This window comes from Saimiri boliviensis, chromosome 10 (genome assembly GCF_048565385.1).
Source record: "Saimiri boliviensis isolate mSaiBol1 chromosome 10, mSaiBol1.pri, whole genome shotgun sequence".
Classification (NCBI taxonomy): domain Eukaryota; kingdom Metazoa; phylum Chordata; class Mammalia; order Primates; family Cebidae; genus Saimiri; species Saimiri boliviensis.
In genome coordinates, this window is record NC_133458.1 from 53,407,377 (window position 1) to 53,429,361 (window position 21,985).

Genomic DNA, 21,985 nt, shown 5'->3' on the forward strand with positions numbered 1-21,985 from the left:
TGCTGTGACCTACATACATAAAGATGTATTTGTGCATTTTCTTTCTGGGTAGTTAAAAATTACTCCCTCTTTTCTCTAGCATTTTGACTTTTCAGACTCAATGCTCTGATCTCTAGGGAGAGTGATTATTTATTCAAACTAATGAGACAGGAAAAGAGACAGTTTTAGAATCCACTGCTGCTAAAGCACATTAAAAACCAATTCTGCTTTCTAATGTATGCACATTTTGATATTTAATGAATATGCTTTCATTAAAATAGAGAGGTAGATTTGAAAAAAACTGTTATAAAGAAATGTGCCTTTTGGGAAATTAATACTTTTGTTCTTGTCTAGCCCATTGGGAATTTCCATTTTTCACCTTATACAGAACCTTTTTTCTAATGTAAAAGTATTTCTTCCAAGTTTGATTTCTGTATCAGGATAACCTTGAGAACACATACATATTTCTGTTTGAGGATTTGTGAATTCCTATGGAAACAGTCTTGTATATGTATTTACAAATTAAAGTATTCTTAAAGCTTTGCCTTAAATACTGCTTGTATACTGATTTACTTAATGCTAAGCATGGCAGGGGTCATAAATTTAAATATTATAAGACGTGGCTGAATCCCAGATATACCAATAAATTGTTATAGTAGCTTATGGAATAAAAATATTATTAAAGATAACAAATTTTCATACATTGTATTTTTAGTCAAGTAAAATATGGATGAAAATTAATAAAGTACCGTCAAGGGAAAAAAAAATGTGTGTAATGTTATGAGTGATTTTTTTCTTATTTATTTAAAAAAAGATTACACAATTTGGGCTCATAGTAAAAAATTCACACAGAAGTGTGTATGTAGAAGGCATTCCCCACTCTCACTGCAGGAGTTTGGGTATCATTCTACAAGTTCTGTCAATATGTAAGTATTTTTCATTTAAAAACACACACACATGGGATCCTATATTTTTCTGTAACTTGTGTCTTTAAAAAACCCCACCATATTTCAGATATCTTTCCAATTCAGCACATTCAGACCTCCATAATTCTTTTCAAAGACTGGATAACTGATTTAACCAACTGCCTAAAGATGGACATTGTGATTGATCCCAGTATTTTATATGTAACTTTCTGTACATATTGGAACACTGAATGGGAGAGTCCTAGGAAACATTCTCTCCTAAAAGTTTACATTTTTCATTGACTATAAATAATCAAAATAGATTCTACTCAAGAGAATAAACTTTTGAAAGCAGTGTGGTCAGGTTGGCAGGTGAGTGGCATCAAGAACTTAGGATCTCATTGCTATTAAAAGAACATGACCATTCCTACTACAGTTCTGAAACAGCGATTTAGTCACATACTAATGCTGTCTCAGATGAGTAACTGCAAATCACTTCAAAAAGTACGGTAGCTTTGTGAAAAAGGTTACTGCCACTTCACATAGGGAAAATAACAAGTATTTGCAAATAGCAAAATAAAAAGAAATGGTTTCAGTACAAGCTCTTATACTCACTTGGTATCAAAATAATCCAAGATAAATCTGAACACTATGGCAAGTTATAGTTGTGTTAATGATGAAATGTGATATTTACTGTTTAAATTCAGCAGCTGGAACAATCTCCTTATAAGGAAGATAGAAAATACGTTTATATCCAGACTGTATTACTCTTTGGAAAAATATGACCAATTGATTTTGGGCATTATTGTTACAACCTTTTCCTTCACCTCTGCATCATCGTGATGAACTAAAGCTCTTAGTTTCTGGGCACATTCTTCTCCATATAACAGGAAAAACAATGAACCTTCAGTGAAAGTAGGCTGCACAGCTAAATGACCTTCTATTTTGAGGCAGTTATTTATATTCTGAAATAGTGTAAGTACTCGAAGAAGAATCTCCTTTGCTACGTGGCTGTCATAAAGGGAAAGGAATGACGCATCCACCTGAAATAGGAAATAATGAGTATTAATAATATATGAAAACATTTTTCATGTATATTTTAATATTTTAAAACTGTATTAATATCTCACATTTAAAAATTTTTAAATTCACATTTAAAATGGGAGTATCTCACATTTTAAAAATTTTGTCAGGCTGGTTGTGGTGGCTCACGACAGCAGTTTGGGAAGCCGAGGCGGGTGGATCACAAGGTCAAGAGATCGAGACCAGTGTGACCAACATGGTGAAACCCCATCTCTACTAAAGGCGCAAAAAATTAGCTGGGCATGGTGGCGCGTGCCTGTAATCCCAGCTACTCCGGAGGCTGAGGCAGGAGAATTGCCTGAACCCAGGAGGCGGAGGTTGCAGTGAGCCGAGATCGCGCCATTGCACTCCAGCCTGGGTAACAAGCGAAACTCCGTCTCAAAAAAAAAAAAAAAAAAAAAAAAAAAAAATAGCCGGGTGTGGTGGTGAGTGCCTGTAATTCCAGCTAAGGCAGAATTGCTTGAACTTGGGAGGCAGAGGTTGCAGTGAGCGGAGATCATGCCACTGCACTCCAGCCTGGCAACGGAGCAAGACTCCATCTCAAAAAATATATATATATATTTTTTCATAGAAAATTAACTCTAAAATTGTGAAATTTAGATGTATAAAACCTTATGTACCCCCACATTGTATACTAATGGAAAAAAGGGAGTGTTTTAGCTGAAAAATACAATTTCCTTGGAATTTTAGAATGTGGTTATTTGGGAAAAACAACCATTTTCTCTTTAAGATCTGTCATACAGTTTTCATGGGAATTCATTATTTGATCAAACATTTAGTGCCTATATGCCACAGGGCACAGAGCTGGGTGGGGAACAGGGATAAGCAGATGAATACAATGGTTCCTTTTCTACAGAAGTTGAGCTCCATTCTATCTCAGCATTCAGAGCACTTATCACAGCTTTCAATTACCTTGTTCATTTGTTACATATTTTTGTCTCTCCACTAGACTGTAAGCTCCATGAGGACATGCACCATGTCACGCTGCATTCACTCGTGTCTCATCCAGCATCTAGCACATGCTGGGGACTCAGTACTGCTGTTTCAGTGGATACTAAGATACATATAAACACAAACAGGTCAAGTATAAAAGATGGGATGGTACAACTGTACCCAAAATTGGGTAGAGAAAAAAGTTTTAATATATAATTTGTTGCTAGGGTGAATTTTAAAAAATGTTTTTCAAAAGTAAAATATGCTCACTGTAGAAAATTTAGGAAATTCATATATACAAAAGGAATGAAAAAAAACCACCACCTTTAATATTGCTTCTCAGAGAGAATCCCTGGTTAACATTTTAGGCTAAATCTTTCTCTTTCCAGTTCTGTCTGCTCAAATATATGTGTGTATATATTTACAAAATAAATATATAAGCTATTTACTTGGGCACGAAGAAGTCCTTCTGTCATGGCTGGATTTTCAGACAAATTCAAAAGCAGTTTCAAAACTTGCACCTGAAATAAGAAGATATTGGCTTATCTCAGACTGGTAAGCATGAATTTCCTCTCTCAGGCATGCTGTTCTCCCACCAGGTCTTCCTATAAAAGTAGTGCCTAGCTTCCAGGCCTGGCTCATAGTCTCTCTACTCTAGGAAACTTTCTCAATTCATTCTACTTTAAGGGTCTCACTCTGAACTCTTTTTTTTATTGTGAGAATTTATTTTATTTATTTATTTATTTGCATTTTAGGTTCACTCTGAACTCTTATAACACTTGGCACCACTCTGTGATAGGGCAGAACCTACCACAGAGAAGTGTTATTTAAACCTCATGTTTCCAATGACACTGTTAGAGAGACAGAATATTGCAAATGTTTTGCACCACTCATAAGAGAACCTAACACAGAGATGGAGGTCTTCTATCACACTGTTATTTAAGCATCATTTTCCCCAATTATACTGTTAGGGAGATAGAATTTTGCAAATGTCTTCACAATCTACCCCCAATTCACATGCACACCCAAACAGATGGTAAGCTTAACAAATGTTAAATACGCGATCTTCATTATGATTGCTGGTAAGTGAAATATGGCCAGGCATGGTGGTGTGGGCCTGTAGTCTTAGGTACCTGGGAAGCTGAGGAGGGAGGATCGCTTGAGCCTACAAGTTTAAGGATGTAGTGAGCTATGATTGTACCTGTGAATAGCCACTGTACTCCAGCCTAGGCAATGTAGTGAGACCTGAGACCCCACCTTTCCAAAAAATAAAAAAGAAACACAATCTTTAAAACAAACAAAAAAAATCTCAAAGCTCAGCTCATTTCTACTTAAAGTGTAAAAATTCTGCAACTGTTTGGTTACCAAGACTAAATAAGTAACAATATGACCCCTTTTCCATAAGCTACTATGAATCTTTGAGATTATCTTTTAATGTGAAAGTGTTTCACAACTGTATAAAAAAGCACAGTGATAAAAACTGATTGACTGAATGATTGAGATGGTGGTGTCAGGGGGCGGAGGGTCTCACTAAATTGCTGAGAGTGGTCTTGAACTCTTGGCCTCAAGCAATCCCCTCACCCTGGCCTCCCAAAGTAACTAGGATTACAGGCATGAGCTACCATGCCCAGTAATGATATAAATAATAAGTAAATGTTATTTAATAGCTGAGTAGCTAAAATACCAGCATTCTTATGACTTACAACAAAAAGTCAGTAATAAAAAGACTCAAATAGAATGGCTCTTTTAAAAACAAAGGCCATATGAAACTGTGCTTTCCATAAGATACCCAGAACTAAAATAAGGAGGAGTGTGGAGGGGGGAACTAACTCAGAGGTATGTGACAAATGTGCTCTTCACTAGAGCTGGGAAGGAAACTGGATATTATTTTAGAAAATTTTTTTATTACAAAGGCAACAGATGTTTACCATAGCACTTTCAAAAAAACAGAAAAGCAGAAAGAAAAAGGAAATTCACCCATATTTCCATAACCAGAAATTATGATTAAGTTTTGGTATTTCTAGCCAGGCACAGTGGTGCATGCCTGGATTCCCAGCATTTCTGGAGGCCAAGGTGGGCAGATCACTTGAGCTCAGGAGTTCAAGAGCAACGTAGGCAACACGGCAAAACCCCACCTTTACAAAAAATATAAAAATGGCTTCTAGCCAGGAGTGGTGGCATGTGCCTTAAGTCCTAGCTACTTGGGAGGCTGAGGCAGAAGGATTGCTTAGGCCTGGAAGCTCAAGGCTGCAGTCAGCTGAGATCATACCACTGCAATCCAGTCTGGGCAACAGAGTGAGGTTCTGTGTCAAAAAAAGGGAAGGCTGGGTGCGGTGGCTCACGCCTCTAATCTCAGCACTTTGGGAGGCCAAGGTGGGCAGATCACCTGAGGTTGGGAGTTCGAGACCAGCCTGACCAAAATGGAGAAGCCCCGTCTCTCCTAAAAATACAAAATTAGCCAGGTGTGGTGGCGCATGCCTGTAATTCCAGCTACTTGGGAGGCTGAGGGAGGAGAATTGCTTGAACCTGGGAGGCAGAGGTTGTGGTGAGCTGAGATCATGCCACTACACTCCAGCCTGGGCAACAAGAGCAAAACTCTGTCTCAATTAAAAAGAAAAAAAAAAAAAGAAAAGTTTTCTTTCTGGTCTTTATGCATATATCTTGTGTATTCACAATTCCTTTGATCATGTTGTAGATACTAATTTATTTGAGGATGACAAAATGCTTTGCTTAATTTTACTGTTTTTATGAACTTATTTTTATTTTTACTAAATTACTACTTGGTCATGATAAAAATTTAGGTAGTACAAAACAGAACAAGGTAAAAACAAAAGCCATCATGCTATTGACCCCTTCCCATCCTTAGCGGTGACCACTGGTAACATTTCTTCAATATGCAGACTGTCTTTTTCAAACAGAGGCTCTTAATAAATTATGGCCTCTGGAGATGAAAGAGTAAAGGAGACTTCTGACCACCCTTTAGTGCACTCCGTGGAGGTTACTATCAGATCTCATCTGGCCTGACTGGCCATCAGCAACACTAGGAATAACTGTTAGGAAAAAACACCTAGCTCCAATGTCAATGATGTTTCAATCAGAAAAACAGGAACAAGAGGTATGAAATAGGATGGACCTGAACTTATGAAATAAGCCTGGATGCAGTCCAAATCTAAGACCCACTACTAGTCAATGAGGGCAGGTATACAACCAGGGAATAGCAACAGCAATAGCTATTTGGTATCCTGTATTAAAGTCTGATGTTGCTACTCTTTGTAAAAGGGAGTTAAACATGAAGAAAAAATATATACAGTTAGAATACAACTACAGATTAAACAAATATATAGATTTTGGTTTGAAACCATATTAAGACATGTTTTTTGTCTGGGCTCGGTGGCTCAAGCCTATAATCCCAGCACTTTGGGAGGCCGAGGCAGCAGATCACGAGGTCAGGAGTTTGTGACCAGCCTGACCAATATGGTGAAACCCCGTCTCTGCTAAAAATACAAAAAATTAGTGGAGCGTGGTGGCATGTGTCACAGGAAGCTGAGGCAGGAGAATCACTTGAACCTGGGAGATGGAGGTTGCAATAAGCTGAGATCATGCCACTGCACTCCAGCCTGGGTGGCAGAGCAAGACTCTGTCTCAATCAATCAATCAATCAATCAATAAAAGACATTTTTTTCCCCTCTTGTCATATGCACCATCTTGTGGTGACACTAAGACATTTTAAACCATTAGTTTTATTTTTTTTCATTGCAGATGTAACAAGCACAGTTTATTTATATTAATCCTCCACTATCTGTATTTAGTTATCAATCAGTGGTGTACCCAAAAGGTTATTACGGTAGAGTGAGATCCCTGACTTAAGCAAATTAAGGTATTTTAAAAGTCATTTTAGTGGTTATTTACTAAGAAAATACCTAAATCAGATAAACTTTCCCACTAACAAATAGATGACTATCCAAAAGTTTATTTGCAAGTTGGAACTTTAAACTCAATTTTTATGGAAAATTAATGTTATAATTGGTAGCTATGTTCCAAGGCAGACCAAGAAAGCTTATTTTTTACCCTAGAAATACCGTACTAAGCAATGTAATGGAAAAACGCAACACAACAAAAAACAAAAACAGAACATAGTATTGTGGTGTGGGTCATTTTTTAAAAAGTCAAAAAATATATGAAAACACAGATGATGTCTGACAGACAGACATATACAGCCCCAAGGCCAGACTCGCCTGGCTGAACTGAGCCTGGTTCTGAACTCAGAGTTCCTCCTGGGGTTCTGGGTAAAGCAGCTGCAGATTCAGGCAGAGGAGAGATTTCTACTACAGTCACAACAACGAGTAAAGAGTGAAGGAATTCCATGGGGGTTCAAGGCCTGGAAATTATCTTGCTCTACTGGAGTCAGAGATGTTGATGCATGTTGGCAACTACCCAGGAATGATGCAGTTTTGCTAGAAGATGATTCTTACACTTAATTTTCAATACGAAAAGGTACTGATCTTGGACCAGATCCAAACAAATTTGGCTACTGGAAAAGAGGAAAGTCCATGTAGAAACACCTTGGAAACATAAAAGCAGGACTACAGTGAGGCTCTCCTGTAATCATATCTTGATAACCTCAAAAATAACTGCAGTGATGTTGAGTATTTGGAGTATGGCCTCACATTTGGTCTTTTTAAAATGCTTATGCATTTTTCTCTCAACTGTTCCAGAGAACACAGACCAACATGCAAAAAGCCTTGATGAGCAATCAACCCAACTTACCAAAACTTTTAATTAGCCTACAATCCATTTTACGCTACTTTTTCTTGAAAAACGGCAATTGATAAATGTACATTAATATGAGAGATTTACTCAAGAAACTTTTCATAGGGTATCTCCTAAGGTCCTATTTAATTCAGCTCAGTATCTGTTGCCTCTTAAATCAACCTAAATGGACAGAGTGAAGCACTGAGACATCTTTCATATATTCAATTCACTTCCTTTACACCTTAAAAGTTGTTTTAGAAAGATTTTTCAACAAATAATAACTAAATAAAAAATGATTTGTTAACCCTGAGGTAAGCAAAATATTCAACTAACCACTACTATTGCTCAAAGATTCCTTTTAATCACAATGTTCCTGTATTTGTTGGGGGGAAGCTAGCTTCTTGGAAAACCAAATGATACGTGAAAAAGCAGATCATTTTCACAAGTTAATTTTGCAATGGAATATTTGGGACTACAAATAATATACTTTCTTGGGCCCATGTGAGTTTTTAGTAAATCTTCCTCTTCTTTGAGGCACATCAACTTAAGATAAGGTGGCCTGCAAATTCTATTTCAATCTTAATAAGCTTCACACAATAGCTCTTCATACCTTCGTGTTTCCATTTCCAGTAAGTAACACCCGGAACAGGTCTGTAATATAACTGTGAAGCATGTGCTGGTGGTCATTGGTAACAGTCATGTTTGTCAACAATCTCAGTCCGGCCAGCTGCACAGCAGAGTTCAAAGGATCAGAGAAGACATCCTCACAGACTTGGTTGATGTATATCTGAGGGCAGGGGAGGAAAATGAGTATCTTAGAATCTCCAAAATTCTTCTACTAAGCAGCCACGTTTTTGCCCAGTGGAGTAGGGCTACTGCTCAGGATGGAACTGACTCGACATTTCCATCCAGCCCTCAAATGTCGGTGACTTTTTAAAAGCTTCCTTTGGTAATTCCAGGTACTGTGCTTAGCATTTTACAAATATACCTCACTTAATCCTGAAGACAACTCTAATGAGGTGATTGTTATGATATTATGGCTATCTTGCAGACAAGGACTTTTAAGTCTTCAAGGAGCTTGGGTCCCCTGCCCAATGTCAGATAGCAGATGGGGAAGCAATATGCAAGCCCAGAGATCATGCTCTTAACATCAGTGGACTCTCCCTGGTTGGAGGCCTTCCAACTTAGTCCACCATTCTGTTTCAACTGGCCTGAGCACACTAGGAGCAGGGAAGATGTGACGTCATTTTGTATCATGGTAAGTACCTTAACAGTAGGGTCTAGAGAGCTCTATCATTTCAGAAGTAAAGAATGGGAGGAAAATGTGAAACAGAATCTTTCCCTAGAGTTAATCCTGTCAAAAGTAAGCAGAGCAAAATTATCCCTGGCCCAAGTTTCTTATTTACCAAGGTATATGTATATAATTTATCCCTTCATAATACTGTTAACTATCACTGGTAAAAAGTCATGCAATAGTCTAGTACTCTTGTATCATACGTAACAGAACTAAACGCAGTGTGATGGAAACTTTTCTGAAACACGATTTTCTGTCTGGCCATGAGCTTTCTTTTTTGGGGGAGGACAGCGTCTCATTCTGCTGCCCAGGCTGTAGTGGTACAACCCCGGGGTCACCGTAGCCTTGACCTCCCAGGCTCAAGTGATCCTCCTTCCTCAGTCTCCAAAGTAGCTGGGACTACAGGCGTGAGCCACCAGACAGGGTTTCACCACGTTGCCCAGGCTGGTCTCAAATTCTTGGGCTCAAGTGAACTGTCCACCTCAGCCTCCCAAAGTGCTGGAATTATAAGTGTGCATCACCATGCCCAGCCTGGCCATGAGATTTCTAGTTTAGAAAAAATGATGTTTTACAGATTACTGATATTCACCTAAGCAAATCTGAACTCTACCAAAAGTTCTAACTGGTCAGAAAATTTTCCTAATTTGAAGTGGCAAGAAGTTACCAATTCTTGCATAAACAATTATTTTTAAAAAATTGCCAAATGTATACATGTTACCACAGAAACTAAATGGCAGTAAAGCAAAGAGAGACTAAACTTTGAATCTGGTTTCTCCAACTAAATTACATTTATTTCTTTTCAGAGACAGGGTCTCACTCTGTCACCTAGGCTGGAGTGCAGTGGCATAACAGCTCACTGCAGCCTCAAATGCCCTCTGGTTTCAGTATCCTGAATAGCTGGGACTACAGGTGCATGCCACTATACCCAGCTAATATATATATATATATATATATATATATATATATATTTTTTTTTTTAAAAGAAATAGGGTCTCACCCAGCCTGGCCAACATAATGAAACCTCGTCTCTATTAGCCAGGCATGGTGGCAGGCACCTGTAATCCCAGATACTCGGAGGCTGAGGCAGGAGAACTGCTTGAACCTGGGAGACTGGGGTTGCAGTGAGTCAAGGCTGCACCACTGCAACCTTGAGAGTGAGACTCCAATGAGAGCGAGACTCCATCTCAAAAAAAAAAAAAAAAAAAAAAAAAAAAAAAAAAAAATTCAAGTATTGGCAAACACCTGGATCAACTCGAACTTTCATTCACAGTTGGAAGGAGTATAAATTGCTACAATCACATTTGCTACAAATTAAAATTCACAAGCTCTATGATCCATCAATATTATCTCTAAAGAAGAAGGGCAATTCTCTCCTGCCTGAAAGAAATACATAGGAATATTTTCTAAACATACATTTGCTACAATAGTCATAGGAATATTTCCCATAACAACTTCCATCTTGACACAGTCTTTCAATATATTCATATATGTGAATATATATATGTGAAATACTATTCAGCAATGAAAAAGAACAAATTATAGTTACATGTAACAACATAAATGAGCCCCATAATCATAATGTGGAATGCAAGAAGCCAGACATAAAAGTGTACATACTCCACAATTTCATTCATATAAAGTTTTAAAATGCAAAACTAATGTGCAGTGATAGAAGTTAAAAGAGTGGTTTCCTTTGTAGAGGTGGCTGATGTTTGGGAATGGGTATGATGAATGCTATTGAAGATGCTAATAATGTTCTATCATATCTTAATCTAGAGGGAGAAACACTGTATATTTATCTGTGAGATGTTTATAAAACTATACACTTAAAAAAAAAATTGAGTCTCAGTATGTTGCCCAGACTGGCCTTGAACTCCTGGCCTCCAGCAATCTCCCGTCTTGGCTCCCAAAGTGTTGGGATTACAAGTGTGAGCCAGGGTACCTGGCCCTAATTTACATTTGAAAGTCAACTGATTCTCCTTGGTTACAATTTAATTACACACCCATTCTTTAAAAACATGGCATTTATTTACCTCTTTATAAATCATGCATTTCCGTAAGATGCTGACGTCTTTCAAAGTATTTCGTAAAATGTGTGGACTGTTTACATCCTTATTATATCTGAATCTTTTTACCATTTCAATTCTAATAACAAGATTACCAAATGGACCAGCTTAGTTATTCCTGCAGCTGTGTCCACCTCATCTTGTTCCATTCTCTTGGAATTTTCTCCTTCCCCAACTCTACCCGTACAGTAACCTTAGACATTCTCAAGAGTCAGGTCAGACTCCACCTCTTACAGAAACTTTTGGATCAAATCTAACTTACAACTATTTAAGGACTTGTTTTATCCTTCCTTCCTTCTTTCTTTTTTTTTTTTTTTTTGAGACGGAGTTTCGCTCTTGTTACCCAGGCTGGAGTGCAATGGCACGATCTCGGCTCACCGCAACCTCCGACTCCTGAGCTCAGGCAATTCTCCTGCCTCAGCCTCCTGAGTAGCTGGGATTATAGGCACGCGCCACCACGCCCAGCTAGTTTTTTTGTATTTTTAGTAGAGACGGGGTTTCACCATGTTGACCAGGATGGTCTCGATCTCTCGACCTCGTGATCCACCCGCCTCGGCCTCCCAAAGTGCTGGGATTACAGGCTTGAGCCACCGCGCCCGGCCTCCTTCCTCCTTTCTTAACAAGAGTGGCATCATGTTCATTTGTATACTCTGTGCCACAAAGCAGGAGTTAGATACTGAATTGAAATAACATAATTTCCTAATATTGCATTTTTCTGCTGACATCATCTGACCCTGGCTTTGTTCCTTTAGCACCCTTAAACTAAACCCCCACTCCAAAAGTCTTATTGGCTGCAAAAGATAGAAGCAGCCTGGCCAGCCTCCTTCAGTAGAGTATGAAGGAGCCCTTGCAGATTTTGATTCCCACTCTAGAGCTTTTATCTAGATGACCATGGAAACTGAACAGAAGCTGGTAAGAGCTGTTAGAGTGTTTGAATTTGGTAGACCAGAAGTCCTGAAACTCAGTCAGATGTTGCAGTACCAATTTCAAAACACCATCAAGTATAATCAAGGTTCATACGTGTGGTGTCAACCACACGCATACAAATATACATTTACTCTGGTACTTACAATAGAAAACCACCTTATTCTATACTGCTGGCTCAGACATAACTGGGGTAATGAAAGCTGTTGGAGGTAATGGATTCACTTTAAAAAAAAAAGTGAGTTTTCACTGTCAGCACAATCTCTGGAAGCCATAAGGAGTATGCTCCTGTAGCAGATCACACTGTTTACAAAGTGCCTGAAAAATTGGACCTTAAACAAAATGCTGCCACTGGTATCTCATATCTTACTGCATATGGAGCTCTGATTCAGTGTTTTTATGAATGCTGGAGTGTTTTGGTTCATGGGGCTAGTGGAGGAGCTGGGTTAGCAGCATGCCAAATTGCTAGAGTTTCCGGCTTAAAGGTTCTGGGCACAGTTGGTACTGAGAGGGACAAAAGACTTTCACAAAATGGAGCCCACACAATGTTTAATTACAAAGAATTATGTTGATGAAATTAAGAAATGTATTGGTTAGAAATCAATCTGATTATGGAAATATTAGCTAATATAAATCTTAGTAAAGATGTGAATTGTTTGTAATATGGAAGATAGGTGTTGGCAATAGTAGTACTACTGAAATAAACCCATGGAACACCATGGCAAAAGAGTCTAGTAAAATTGGAGTTACCCTATTTTTCTCAACCAAGGAGGAATCTCGGCAATTTGCGGCACACTGTCAAGCTGGAATGGAAATTGGTTGCTTGAAATCTGTAATAGGTTTCATTATATGTTGGAGACGTGGTCAAGGCTCATAAAAGTATCTCTCACAGCAAAGGGGCTACTGTAAAAATGATTTTTTTGATGATTAATTCTTTCATGGATTTCAGCAGCTGTCTTTTGTCCAGTTTTACTTACACAATCTTTTCTTTAATTAACATTCATTTGATCCAGTGAGTTTCTTATGTGAAAAAATTAAGATTTTTCTTTGGAGAGCCGAGGAAGTAGAGTAAAATTCACTTTATGGCAGGCAATATTTTTTTTACCTTCTATTTCAAATCAAGAAGTCTTCATAGTACAAAATAGGATGTTAGTGGTCTTTTGGCATTGGGGTGCATTCCAGAAATTGTGAACTGATACTTGACTAATTCTATACCTTTGCTTAAAACATGCTAATTCAAATGAGGGTGCTCATTTTCCAAGGATTTCCAATCCTACTTACCTTTATAAAGGTTTTTTAGTCTCTGATTAGCTATAACTACATTGTAATTCTAAAGATTTTCTGGACTAATAAAGACCCCTATTCAGGCTGGGTGCAGTGGCTCATTCCTGTAATCCCAGCACTTTGGAAGGCCAAGGTGGGCGGATCATGAGGTCAGGAGTTCAAGACCAGCCTGACCAATATGGTGAAACTCCGCCTCTACTAAAAATACAAAAATTAGCTGGGTGTGATGACATGCACCTGTAGTCCCAGCTACTTGGGAGGCTAAGGCAGGAGAATCACTTAAACCTGGGAGGTTCAAGCCAAGATTGCACCACTGCACTCCAGTCTGGGTGACAGAGTGAGACTCCGTCTAAAAAAACAAACAAACAAAAAAAAACCCCCTATTCCAAACTAATAGCATCTGGATCTGTAAGACTGTGGAAGGGCAAAAATATATAATTTCCAGAATACTTTAATGGTTTTTCAAGATTTCCCCAAGTATGAGAATATCTGCTTCACTGGATATTCTAACTGATTGTCAAAGACTGCATATATTCCTGTGAGGACAGCAGCCTTATCTCTGACACTTGGTACACAGCCTCCAAACAGATAATACTTCTTGACTGATTAGATTTTCGAAGTAGATTTAGAGTTAGCTGTTTGTGTGATGGGGGTCATATATTTTTACTGACGTTAAGTCTGCTTTTGCTTCATAGCACAGTAATCTGTTAAAAATTCTGTAAACAATTAAATTTTCTAGTCTATATAGTACTTGCTTCTCATCACTTCTGCAAAGCTCCTCATAGTTACTTCTTTACAGAGTTCTGGGCTGGAAGTCTTTATCTAAACTAAATACAGAGATGACCTCTAAGAAATCTTGCTATCAATCTTATGTTCAAGGAAGTAAAGTTTGGTTACTTGTTGTTTTTTTCTTCATATGAACACATCCGCCTGCTTCTTGTTTCATGATTCTCTTGACCTGATTTGTTCTGTTGAATGACAATTTCTGGTTTGAACATGGGAGTCCTGTTTCATTAGCAAACAGAAAACACTGCATTTTTCTATAACTGAGAGGTATCACTGGGTTCTGATTATATGCCAAGGCTGGAGTGTTTTTACTGTTAGCATTTTCAGGCTATTTTTTCATGGGTTAACTATCTTATAAATAACATTTTTGAAAAAAACCTTAAAACGATGTCAGTAATGTAGATTAGCATTTTATATGCATCCTAAAGTGCAGGATTTCTCCCCATAAAACTAGATCAAGGAACAGTTATTCTGTAAAGTCAGTTGAGTCTATTTGCACATTTGCCTCATCCACTGAAAGAGCTAAAGCATACAGTGACTTAACATTCCACAATACACTGATACAGTTCACTTAATTTCAAAACAAAACATATTTATGAATATACATATTCATAAATATGGTCATTAATGCATATAGTTTGGCTTGTTTTGGATATGCTCTTTGAATGAATCTCTTGTAATTCTAGTTCTAGTTCTAGTTGATACAGTCTTGTCCTAACTTTCAGCCAACTACATCCACTATTTGGTTTGTGCCTATAGCCTTAAGGCCACTACTGTCACCAGTGCCTATGCCTGGTATAAAGCAGAGGATAATCTATAGAATAAACAAGCATTATTTTACTGGAAAAAAAAAAAAGTAGTCTTATTGTACCTCTTATTGGCTACTTCAGGTCCCTCCCTCCTCTGTTTTATTCTCCATTCCTCTAAAGGTAATCCTTGGCTGTAAAGTTACAAAGAATCATCTACTAAAGTTTCATTATTCATCTTTTTGTTATTTTCTCTTTCATTTATGGAAAACCTTATACATTTGGGATTTTCAATCAACTTACCTTTATCTTGATTTGATTTTCAACATTCACACTCAGGTTGTTAAGTGCATTTAAAGCTTTCTCTTTAATACTCAGGTTGGAATGGTTGATTTTGTTTCCAACAATTGGAATACCACCCAATTCACGAATAATAGCCTAGGAGGGGAAAAAAAGCAACAACCAGGACTGGGACTTTAGTACGCTAAAAGGACTTTTTAGTTCACTGAATTCTTTGCATCCACAAATACGATTAAAAATTAATGGCTTTTTGGATATACCTTTCCCATATACAAATATTTAATTCCTACTTTTTTTTTTTTTGAGACGCAGTTTCGTTCTCGTCACCCAGCTGGAGTGCAATGGCACATTCTCAGCTCACCACAACCTCTGCCTCCTGGGTGCAACAATTCTCCTGCCTCAGCCTCCCGAGTAGCTGGGATTACATGCATGCACCACTAGGCCCAGCTAATTTTGTATTTTTTTAAGTGGAGACTGGTCTCAAATTTCTAACCTCAGGTGATCTGCCCACCCTGGCCTCCTAAAGTGCTGGGATTAAAGGTGTGAGCCACTGCACCGGACCCTAATTCCTATTTTTAAAAAATCTCACTACCCATACTTTTATAGGTAAAGAAAATCCACTGAAAATAAAATTAAGATATATAATTACTTAAACTACAGTGTTGAGAAATACAATAAAAATTCAGAGGTACTATAACGATCTTGAAGCAACTTACAAACAAAATTATTTTTCTTTGAGATAAGTAACTTCTCCATTATAGGCAAAACTGGAAAAGTGCTACAATTTAGAATACTAAAGTAGTGTTTTGCTGACCTGTGTTATTTTAAACACCAATCCCTCAAAATGTTAATAGATGTCCCATAAAAATAAGGGGGAGGGTGGTTTCCCATGGTTATGTAAGTTTAGGAAAATCTGAGTAAAACAAGACTAAGCATGTTTCTTTAATATGTTCACGTGCATTGGGAATCTTCAAGAGGCTTATGTTGTTGATAGTATGTCTATGAACTATACACAAAAAGAGGGTCATTTTTCGGCAGTGGAAGTGGTGGGAACAAACTGACATCTTGCAGAATCAGGTTCCATGCAGTTTGAAAAATGGTACCCAGGGCCAGGCATGGTGGCTCACGCCTGTAATCCCAGCACTTTGGGAAGCCGAGGCAGGTGGATCTCTTGAGGTCAGGAGTTCGAAACCAGCCTGGCCAACATAGTGAAACCCTGTCTCTACTAAAAATACAAAAATTAGCCAGTAACAGTGGTGGGTGCCTGTAATCTCAGCTACTTGGGAGATTGAGGCAGGAGAATCACTTCAACCTGGGATGAGGTTACAGTGAGCCAAGATTGTGCCACTGCAATGCAGCCTGGGTAACAGAGTGAGACTGTGCCTCAAAATAAAAAAAAAAAAAAGAGAAGAAGAGGAAGAGGAGGAGGAGGAGGAAGAAGTAGAAGAAGAAAAATGGTGCCCAAATATTCAGAGGAAAAATAATATGGGATTTTTTTACAGTTAGTTGCGATACTATATTACCATGTGCCTTTGGCCCAAACATTGAAAGAATTAAATTGCTTTAATTCTTATACTCCATTTTACTGTTAAGGGTAACCTTAGCATCAAAAGAGAAATAAATGTTCCCTCTACAATTTCAAGTTCTTTCGAAGGACTTAGTTTCTAGAAACCAGGTTGTTTTTTTTTTTTCAACTGTACTATTAAAACAGATTAAGGCACTATAAATGATGGTGAGAGCACCAACCCATGCTGCTCAAGAAGGTACTTCTCCAGTGGGTATTGGCCTACTCCAACTATAACTTATTTTAGAGGAATACAAAATTATGCCATCAGAAATACTCCTTTAAAGGCAGGCTAACACATTAATCACTATCTATTGTTTTTGCTTGTCTAGTGGCCCTCTTTCTACAGAGGCAGATGTGGCATCTTCTCTGTCCCACACAGTCCCTGCTGGGATTGTTGTTCACTTGTATTCACAGCCATCTCTGCTACTTAGCTGTAGGCTGCTCAGGCCTCACTAAACATGGGTCATGGTACCTTGACTGATGCAGAGATTGCCCCGGAGATTGATCCAAAGGGTTAGCACTGGATCCTAGAAGAACAACTGTACCTTTTGGATCATAAGCTACAGAGATGAATGCTTAGAGAGGCTAGTGGCTTTCTTTCAACCCGTGTGAAGAAAATCACTTTGTGTCCAGAAAGATAAAGGCCAGTAAATAAAATGCAGTGGCCATAGCAAAGTCAAAAGGTAGAGAAAGAGAGAACTCTGGTTATTCTTCCTGCAACCTTGAAATGGTCTCAGTTGTGCCTGTAACCAATGCTATTCCTCGCTGTTCAAGTCAGCTGAGCTCAGTATTTTCTCTCTTTGGCTTAAAATAATTTGTTGAATTCTGTCATTTATAACTGAAAGAGTAGATAATGCAAAAAGATTCTCTATCTCCCTATACATCGAGAGCTTTACAGTAAACCTTGCCATTCTGGAGAAAGCTGGGCTAAAAAAACCTATAAATTCAAAATAATTTTGTACTTATGATAATGTTAACAAAGGGGATTCGATGAAACAATTACAAAAAAATTTTAAACCATTTTTTCATGCTGGAGGCTTGTGAATTAGGGTAGGAAGAAGGAAGTGCTCAAATTAAGCTCTTTTAGTCTTAAAGTCTCCATTTGCAGAAGCCATTTACATTGATTAGTGGTTATCAGAGTGTGGTCCAGGGAACACCTGCATCAGAACCATGCTCATAAGACCTATATACAATTTAAAGTATGTACTTAAATGTTAGATGTGTTCATTGTTTTACCGAGGCACTGCTGAATTTCAAATAATTTAAAAGGCCATGAAATGCTAAATGTTGATTAGACATACTTAATATGAATGCGATGCCAGTGACAAACTTAATAACGATCTACAATCATATTATTAATCATATTACTATTAGGCTGTGTTTTTCAGAAGTAAACAAACATTATTTTATCAGTTTAAGTGGCCACATTGCACAGATGAGGAAATTGAAGATCTGAGAGGTTAAGTAATTTAATTCACGGTCACAATTACTGCCAGTGTGCAAGAATGGAAGGAGTCTGCTTACTTAGTCGAGGTACTTACTTGGTTAACTGAAAAGGCTGCATTGTTACCCAAAGTAATCAAAGCTTTTTCAATAATTATAGGATCCTCAGTTGACTCAAGCAGGTAAAGGAGTTTCTGAAGTTGTTTAGCATTCAGAACATCGTCATATGAACCATCAGTTAAGTCTTCTGCATAAGAAGAAAGTTATTTGAAGTTATCTAAAATCAGTATGAGATTATTTTTGAGACAAGCTTTCTCTCTAGTTGTGTTAGCTCATTGCCTTCATCCAGGGGAAAAGTAAAAATATCTTTACGATGTGGAACCAGGTGCCCATTAGCAAACTGCCCGAGATGGTGAGGCAATCTAGTTTGTGCTTATTCAACAGTGAAGCTGTTTCGTTGTCTTCTGCAGTTGTGGACAGGAGTTTCTTGGATGGCAGATGTGATACTTTAAATTATTTCCCTAACAGCTTCCATGATATGAAATATCCTTTTTGAGAGTTTCAACGTACTGTTCAACTTTTGGAAAGAAACCGAACCACGCATTTGTCCCCTAGGAGGGTGTGTCTCACGCAGACAACTGTTCCCATTTCCAAAACACACACCAGGCTGCGAGGTCTTGGACCACTGTGATTCCCAGGGACCTGCCCTCTAAGGCCGGGCCGAGCGCCCGCACAACTGTTTCTCTGGGGTCCCTTCTTCCAGAGCACCTGCAAGCAGAGCTTCACTTACGGCTCCGGGCCCCTCAACAGCCCTTCCACCATCTGGAGAATCCCTTTAGTTACACAAAGGCCCGGAGCACGCTTTGAAGAGAGAGGCCATCAACAGGCTTTTAAGAAACCTAATCCGCCACTGTGACGCGGAGCTCGGGCCGGAAAGCTCGGACCAGTTTTCACGCCAGTATGGCGAACAAAGACGCTTGAACAAGTTTTCATGCCGGTAGAGCGAACAAAGGGGCAGCGGGGCCACGCAGCACCCTGCACCCACGCAAATATCGCCTCTCCCTCTAGCTCGGCTCCTCATTTTACCTAGAAGCCAAGCCACCGCCCGGGCCTGGGGAGCCCTTCAACCCAGTTCCAGCCCAACTCTCGCGCACCCGGCGGTCTCACCTGCGGACTGCGAGGGGCGCAGACCGAGCCCGCGACCGCCCCGCCGCCGACCGCGCGTCAGCCTGTAAATGCAGTAGCACGCGCCCGCGCTGACGAGCAGGCCCGCCGCCACCCAGCCCGCGCCCCGGGCGCCACGCATGCTGCCGCCGCGGCAGACCCGCAGGGCCGGGCCGGGGCAGGAGGCTCGTCAGGGCCAGCACAGATATCTTCAGAACAGGTGGGCCTCGCCGCCGCAGCAACCGGAGAGCTACCGTGTAGTGGAGAAAGGAAACGGGGGTCTGAGCTCCGCCTCCCGGAAACCGCCCAGCTCAAGGCTTAGGACCGCCCACTCGGGCCCGGCGAGTCCTGGAGGCTTTCACCAGGTGAGGCGGGGTGGGGCGCTGGACGCCGGGAGGGACGGCTCGGACCGTGCGCCCCACGCGGAGACGTCGGCGCTGGCAACCCCAAGCCGACTTTCGCAACACTTCTCCCGGGGCGTAAGGCGAGCCTCCCTCCCTCCCGCCCAGGGCTGTGGCGCGCGGGGCGACCCCGCCCCGCCCCCTGGTTGTCCGGACAACGCCCCTCGCGCCAGGCCCCCCTAGTTCCCTCGCGGGGAGGGGATGAGCGCAGCTTCTCCGTCAGGCCTCGGACCATGGCCTCGCTACGCAATGCCAACCCGAGGCTGAAGAACTACTTCAAGGAGAACTACATTCCTCAGGTCTGCGAGGTACTGGACACGCGTGGCGCAGACTCGGACCGACGCCGGGAGTTAGAAGCGGGAGGAGTCAGGGAAGACTTCCCGGAGGAGGGACTAGGTTTGGCGGGTTAGGGGAGGAGTGGAGGGAAGGCGGAGCGGAGTGCCAGAAAGTGAAGTCAAATTGGGACTTGTGGGCGACCTGGCTGAAGATGCAGCTGAGAGAGAAGACGGAGGGTGGTGGTAGCTGCACGTGGGAAGTGGTTGACATCTCCCAGGGGGAATTAACACGAGGCCCAGGACGGAAAACCCAAACTCAGTTTTTAAGGTTTGGACAAGAAGTGCCTGAGGACTGGAGGAGGAGTGAGAAAGAAATGCCAGAGAGTCTGGGGAGGAAAATCAGCGGAGTGGCATTATGAATAGAGTTGTCAGAAGTAGGGAGTCCGCGCTAGTCACGTAAGATAAGGACCTGAATTCTGCCCAACGTGAGCCTTGGGGAGCTGTGAGGACAGAAAATAGTTGTAGGTTAGCTGAGGAGAGAGTGGAAGCTGAGACCTTTGGTCAGGGGAGCCAGCCCTTTGTGAAGTAAGGACCCTCTCAACCAGGGTTGCCTTTAGACAGGAGGAAGGACTGCTCCCCACTCCCATTATATTACAGGGGAAGGAAGACAGGAAGGGGGTAGTTACTAGGTGTTGTAAGTTTTGGGGGTAGGAGGCTGAGAAAGTTTGCCTTTGCTGACCTTTTTTTCCCCCTACAAACAGTTGGTGAGATAATGGCCAAGAATGTGCGTGTTTGAGTGGGGATGGGACTGTTGGTGCAGTAGGAGGTTTTAGCCAAGATACATTATGAGGAGAATGAGGGAGAGAGATGTTTAGGGCAGGAAATAGGAGAGCCCAGCTGAGGTTAGTAACTAATCTCCTTGGCGGTTTTGGGAGGCAATTTGGTAGGCTTCCTCCCTTCCCCCTCCCCACCCTCGTTTCCCTTGTTGGATGGTAACTGAGAAATATATATTAAAATGTTAGACCAGGCGCCGTGGCTCACGCTTATAATCCCAGCACTTTGGGAGGCCGAGGCGTGTGGATCACGAGGTCAGGAGATCGAGACCATCCTGGTCAACAAGGTGAAACCCTGTCTCTGCTAACAATACAAAAATTAGCTGGGCGTCGTGGCGCGCACCTGTCTGTAGTCCCAGCTACTCGGGAGGCTGAGGCAGGAGAATTGCTTGAACCCAGGAGGCGGAGGTTACAGTGAATCGAGATCGCGCCGTTGCACTCCAGCCTGGGTAACAAGAGCGAAACTCCATCTCAAAAAAAAAAAAAAAAAAAGTTAAATACGTGTACTCTTTAACCAAGCATTTCCACTTCTAGGGATCTACTTTAGAGAAATAATTGCACATGTGTTCAGAAGGATGTACAAGGATATTCATCATAACTTTGTTTCGTAGTAAAAGTAGTAAATGACCTAACAGTGACTAAGGGAATGAGATATTATGTAGAATAAAGTATATCTGTACATACTAAGAAGAAATGCCCTCCAAGATATGTTATTATTATCATCATCATTATTATTGAGACACAGGGTGTTCGTCTGTCACCCAGGCTAGAGTGTAGTGGCTCCATCCTTGCTCACTGCAGCCTCAAACTCCTGGGCTCAAGTGATCTTCCCACCTCAGCATACCTGGCTCCTAACACTTATTATTAAGTAAAAAAGAAAAAGTGCAAGTTGCTTAGCAACTATCCATTCTGTTCTAGCTGTCTGATTATTTCATATATGTTGTATATGTGTGTATGTGGACATATATGTGTGTATATCTGTAAGGCAATGCATGCCTTGTCTTGTGGAATGGTTTTAGGGGAGGAGCCGGAGAATTATAAGTTTTTACTCTATCCATAGCTGTATTGTTTTAATTTATTACAGTGAGTTTCATGTACATCAAGTTTACTAATTTTGTTTTATGTTGTGCCCAGTCTACTCTTAAGTACATCAAATGAAATTTTAATTTCAGACATGTTTTTTAGATCTAGAATGACCATTTGATTTTTGAAATAAATTCTGATTATTAGAATTATGCATCTTTTCATTC

General features: G+C 40.3%; 2 protein-coding genes across 2 annotated transcripts in view; one reads left to right on the forward strand and one right to left on the reverse strand.

The window, feature by feature from the left end:
• Positions 1-757: 757 nt before the first annotated feature.
• On the reverse strand, positions 758-19,506 carry ARMC10 (armadillo repeat containing 10). Its single transcript, XM_003921326.4, has 6 exons — positions 19,230-19,506; positions 18,161-18,309; positions 15,056-15,190; positions 8,263-8,439; positions 3,350-3,421; positions 758-1,927 (listed from the first exon to the last, which is right to left on the reverse strand). Exons 1-6 carry the CDS (start codon positions 19,366-19,368, stop codon positions 1,649-1,651), a joined length of 951 nt encoding a protein of 316 aa, XP_003921375.2. The 5' UTR covers positions 19,369-19,506; the 3' UTR covers positions 758-1,648.
• A 222-nt stretch (positions 19,507-19,728) lies between these two features.
• Positions 19,729-21,985, forward strand: part of FBXL13 (F-box and leucine rich repeat protein 13) — a 230,032-nt gene continuing 227,775 nt past the window's right edge. Inside the window, exon 1 of the mRNA XM_074379286.1 lies at positions 19,729-19,935. Within this exon, the coding sequence (XP_074235387.1) occupies positions 19,861-19,935 (75 nt within the window). The 5' untranslated portion in view covers positions 19,729-19,860. The remainder of the gene's footprint in view (positions 19,936-21,985) is intronic.

Excerpts from the sequence above, each read along its gene's own strand:
- ARMC10 (XM_003921326.4), bottom strand. The coding sequence starts at position 19,368 with ATGCGTGGCGCCCGGGGCGCGGGCTGGGTGGCGGCGGGCCTGCTCGTC. Across the intron at positions 3,422-8,262 it reads CTGGAAATGGAAACACGAAG|GTGCAAGTTTTGAAACTGCT; the intron begins GTATGAAGAGCT and ends TTCTTATTTCAG. Across the intron at positions 1,928-3,349 it reads AAGGACTTCTTCGTGCCCAA|GTGGATGCGTCATTCCTTTC; the intron begins GTAAATAGCTTA and ends TTCCTATTTCAG.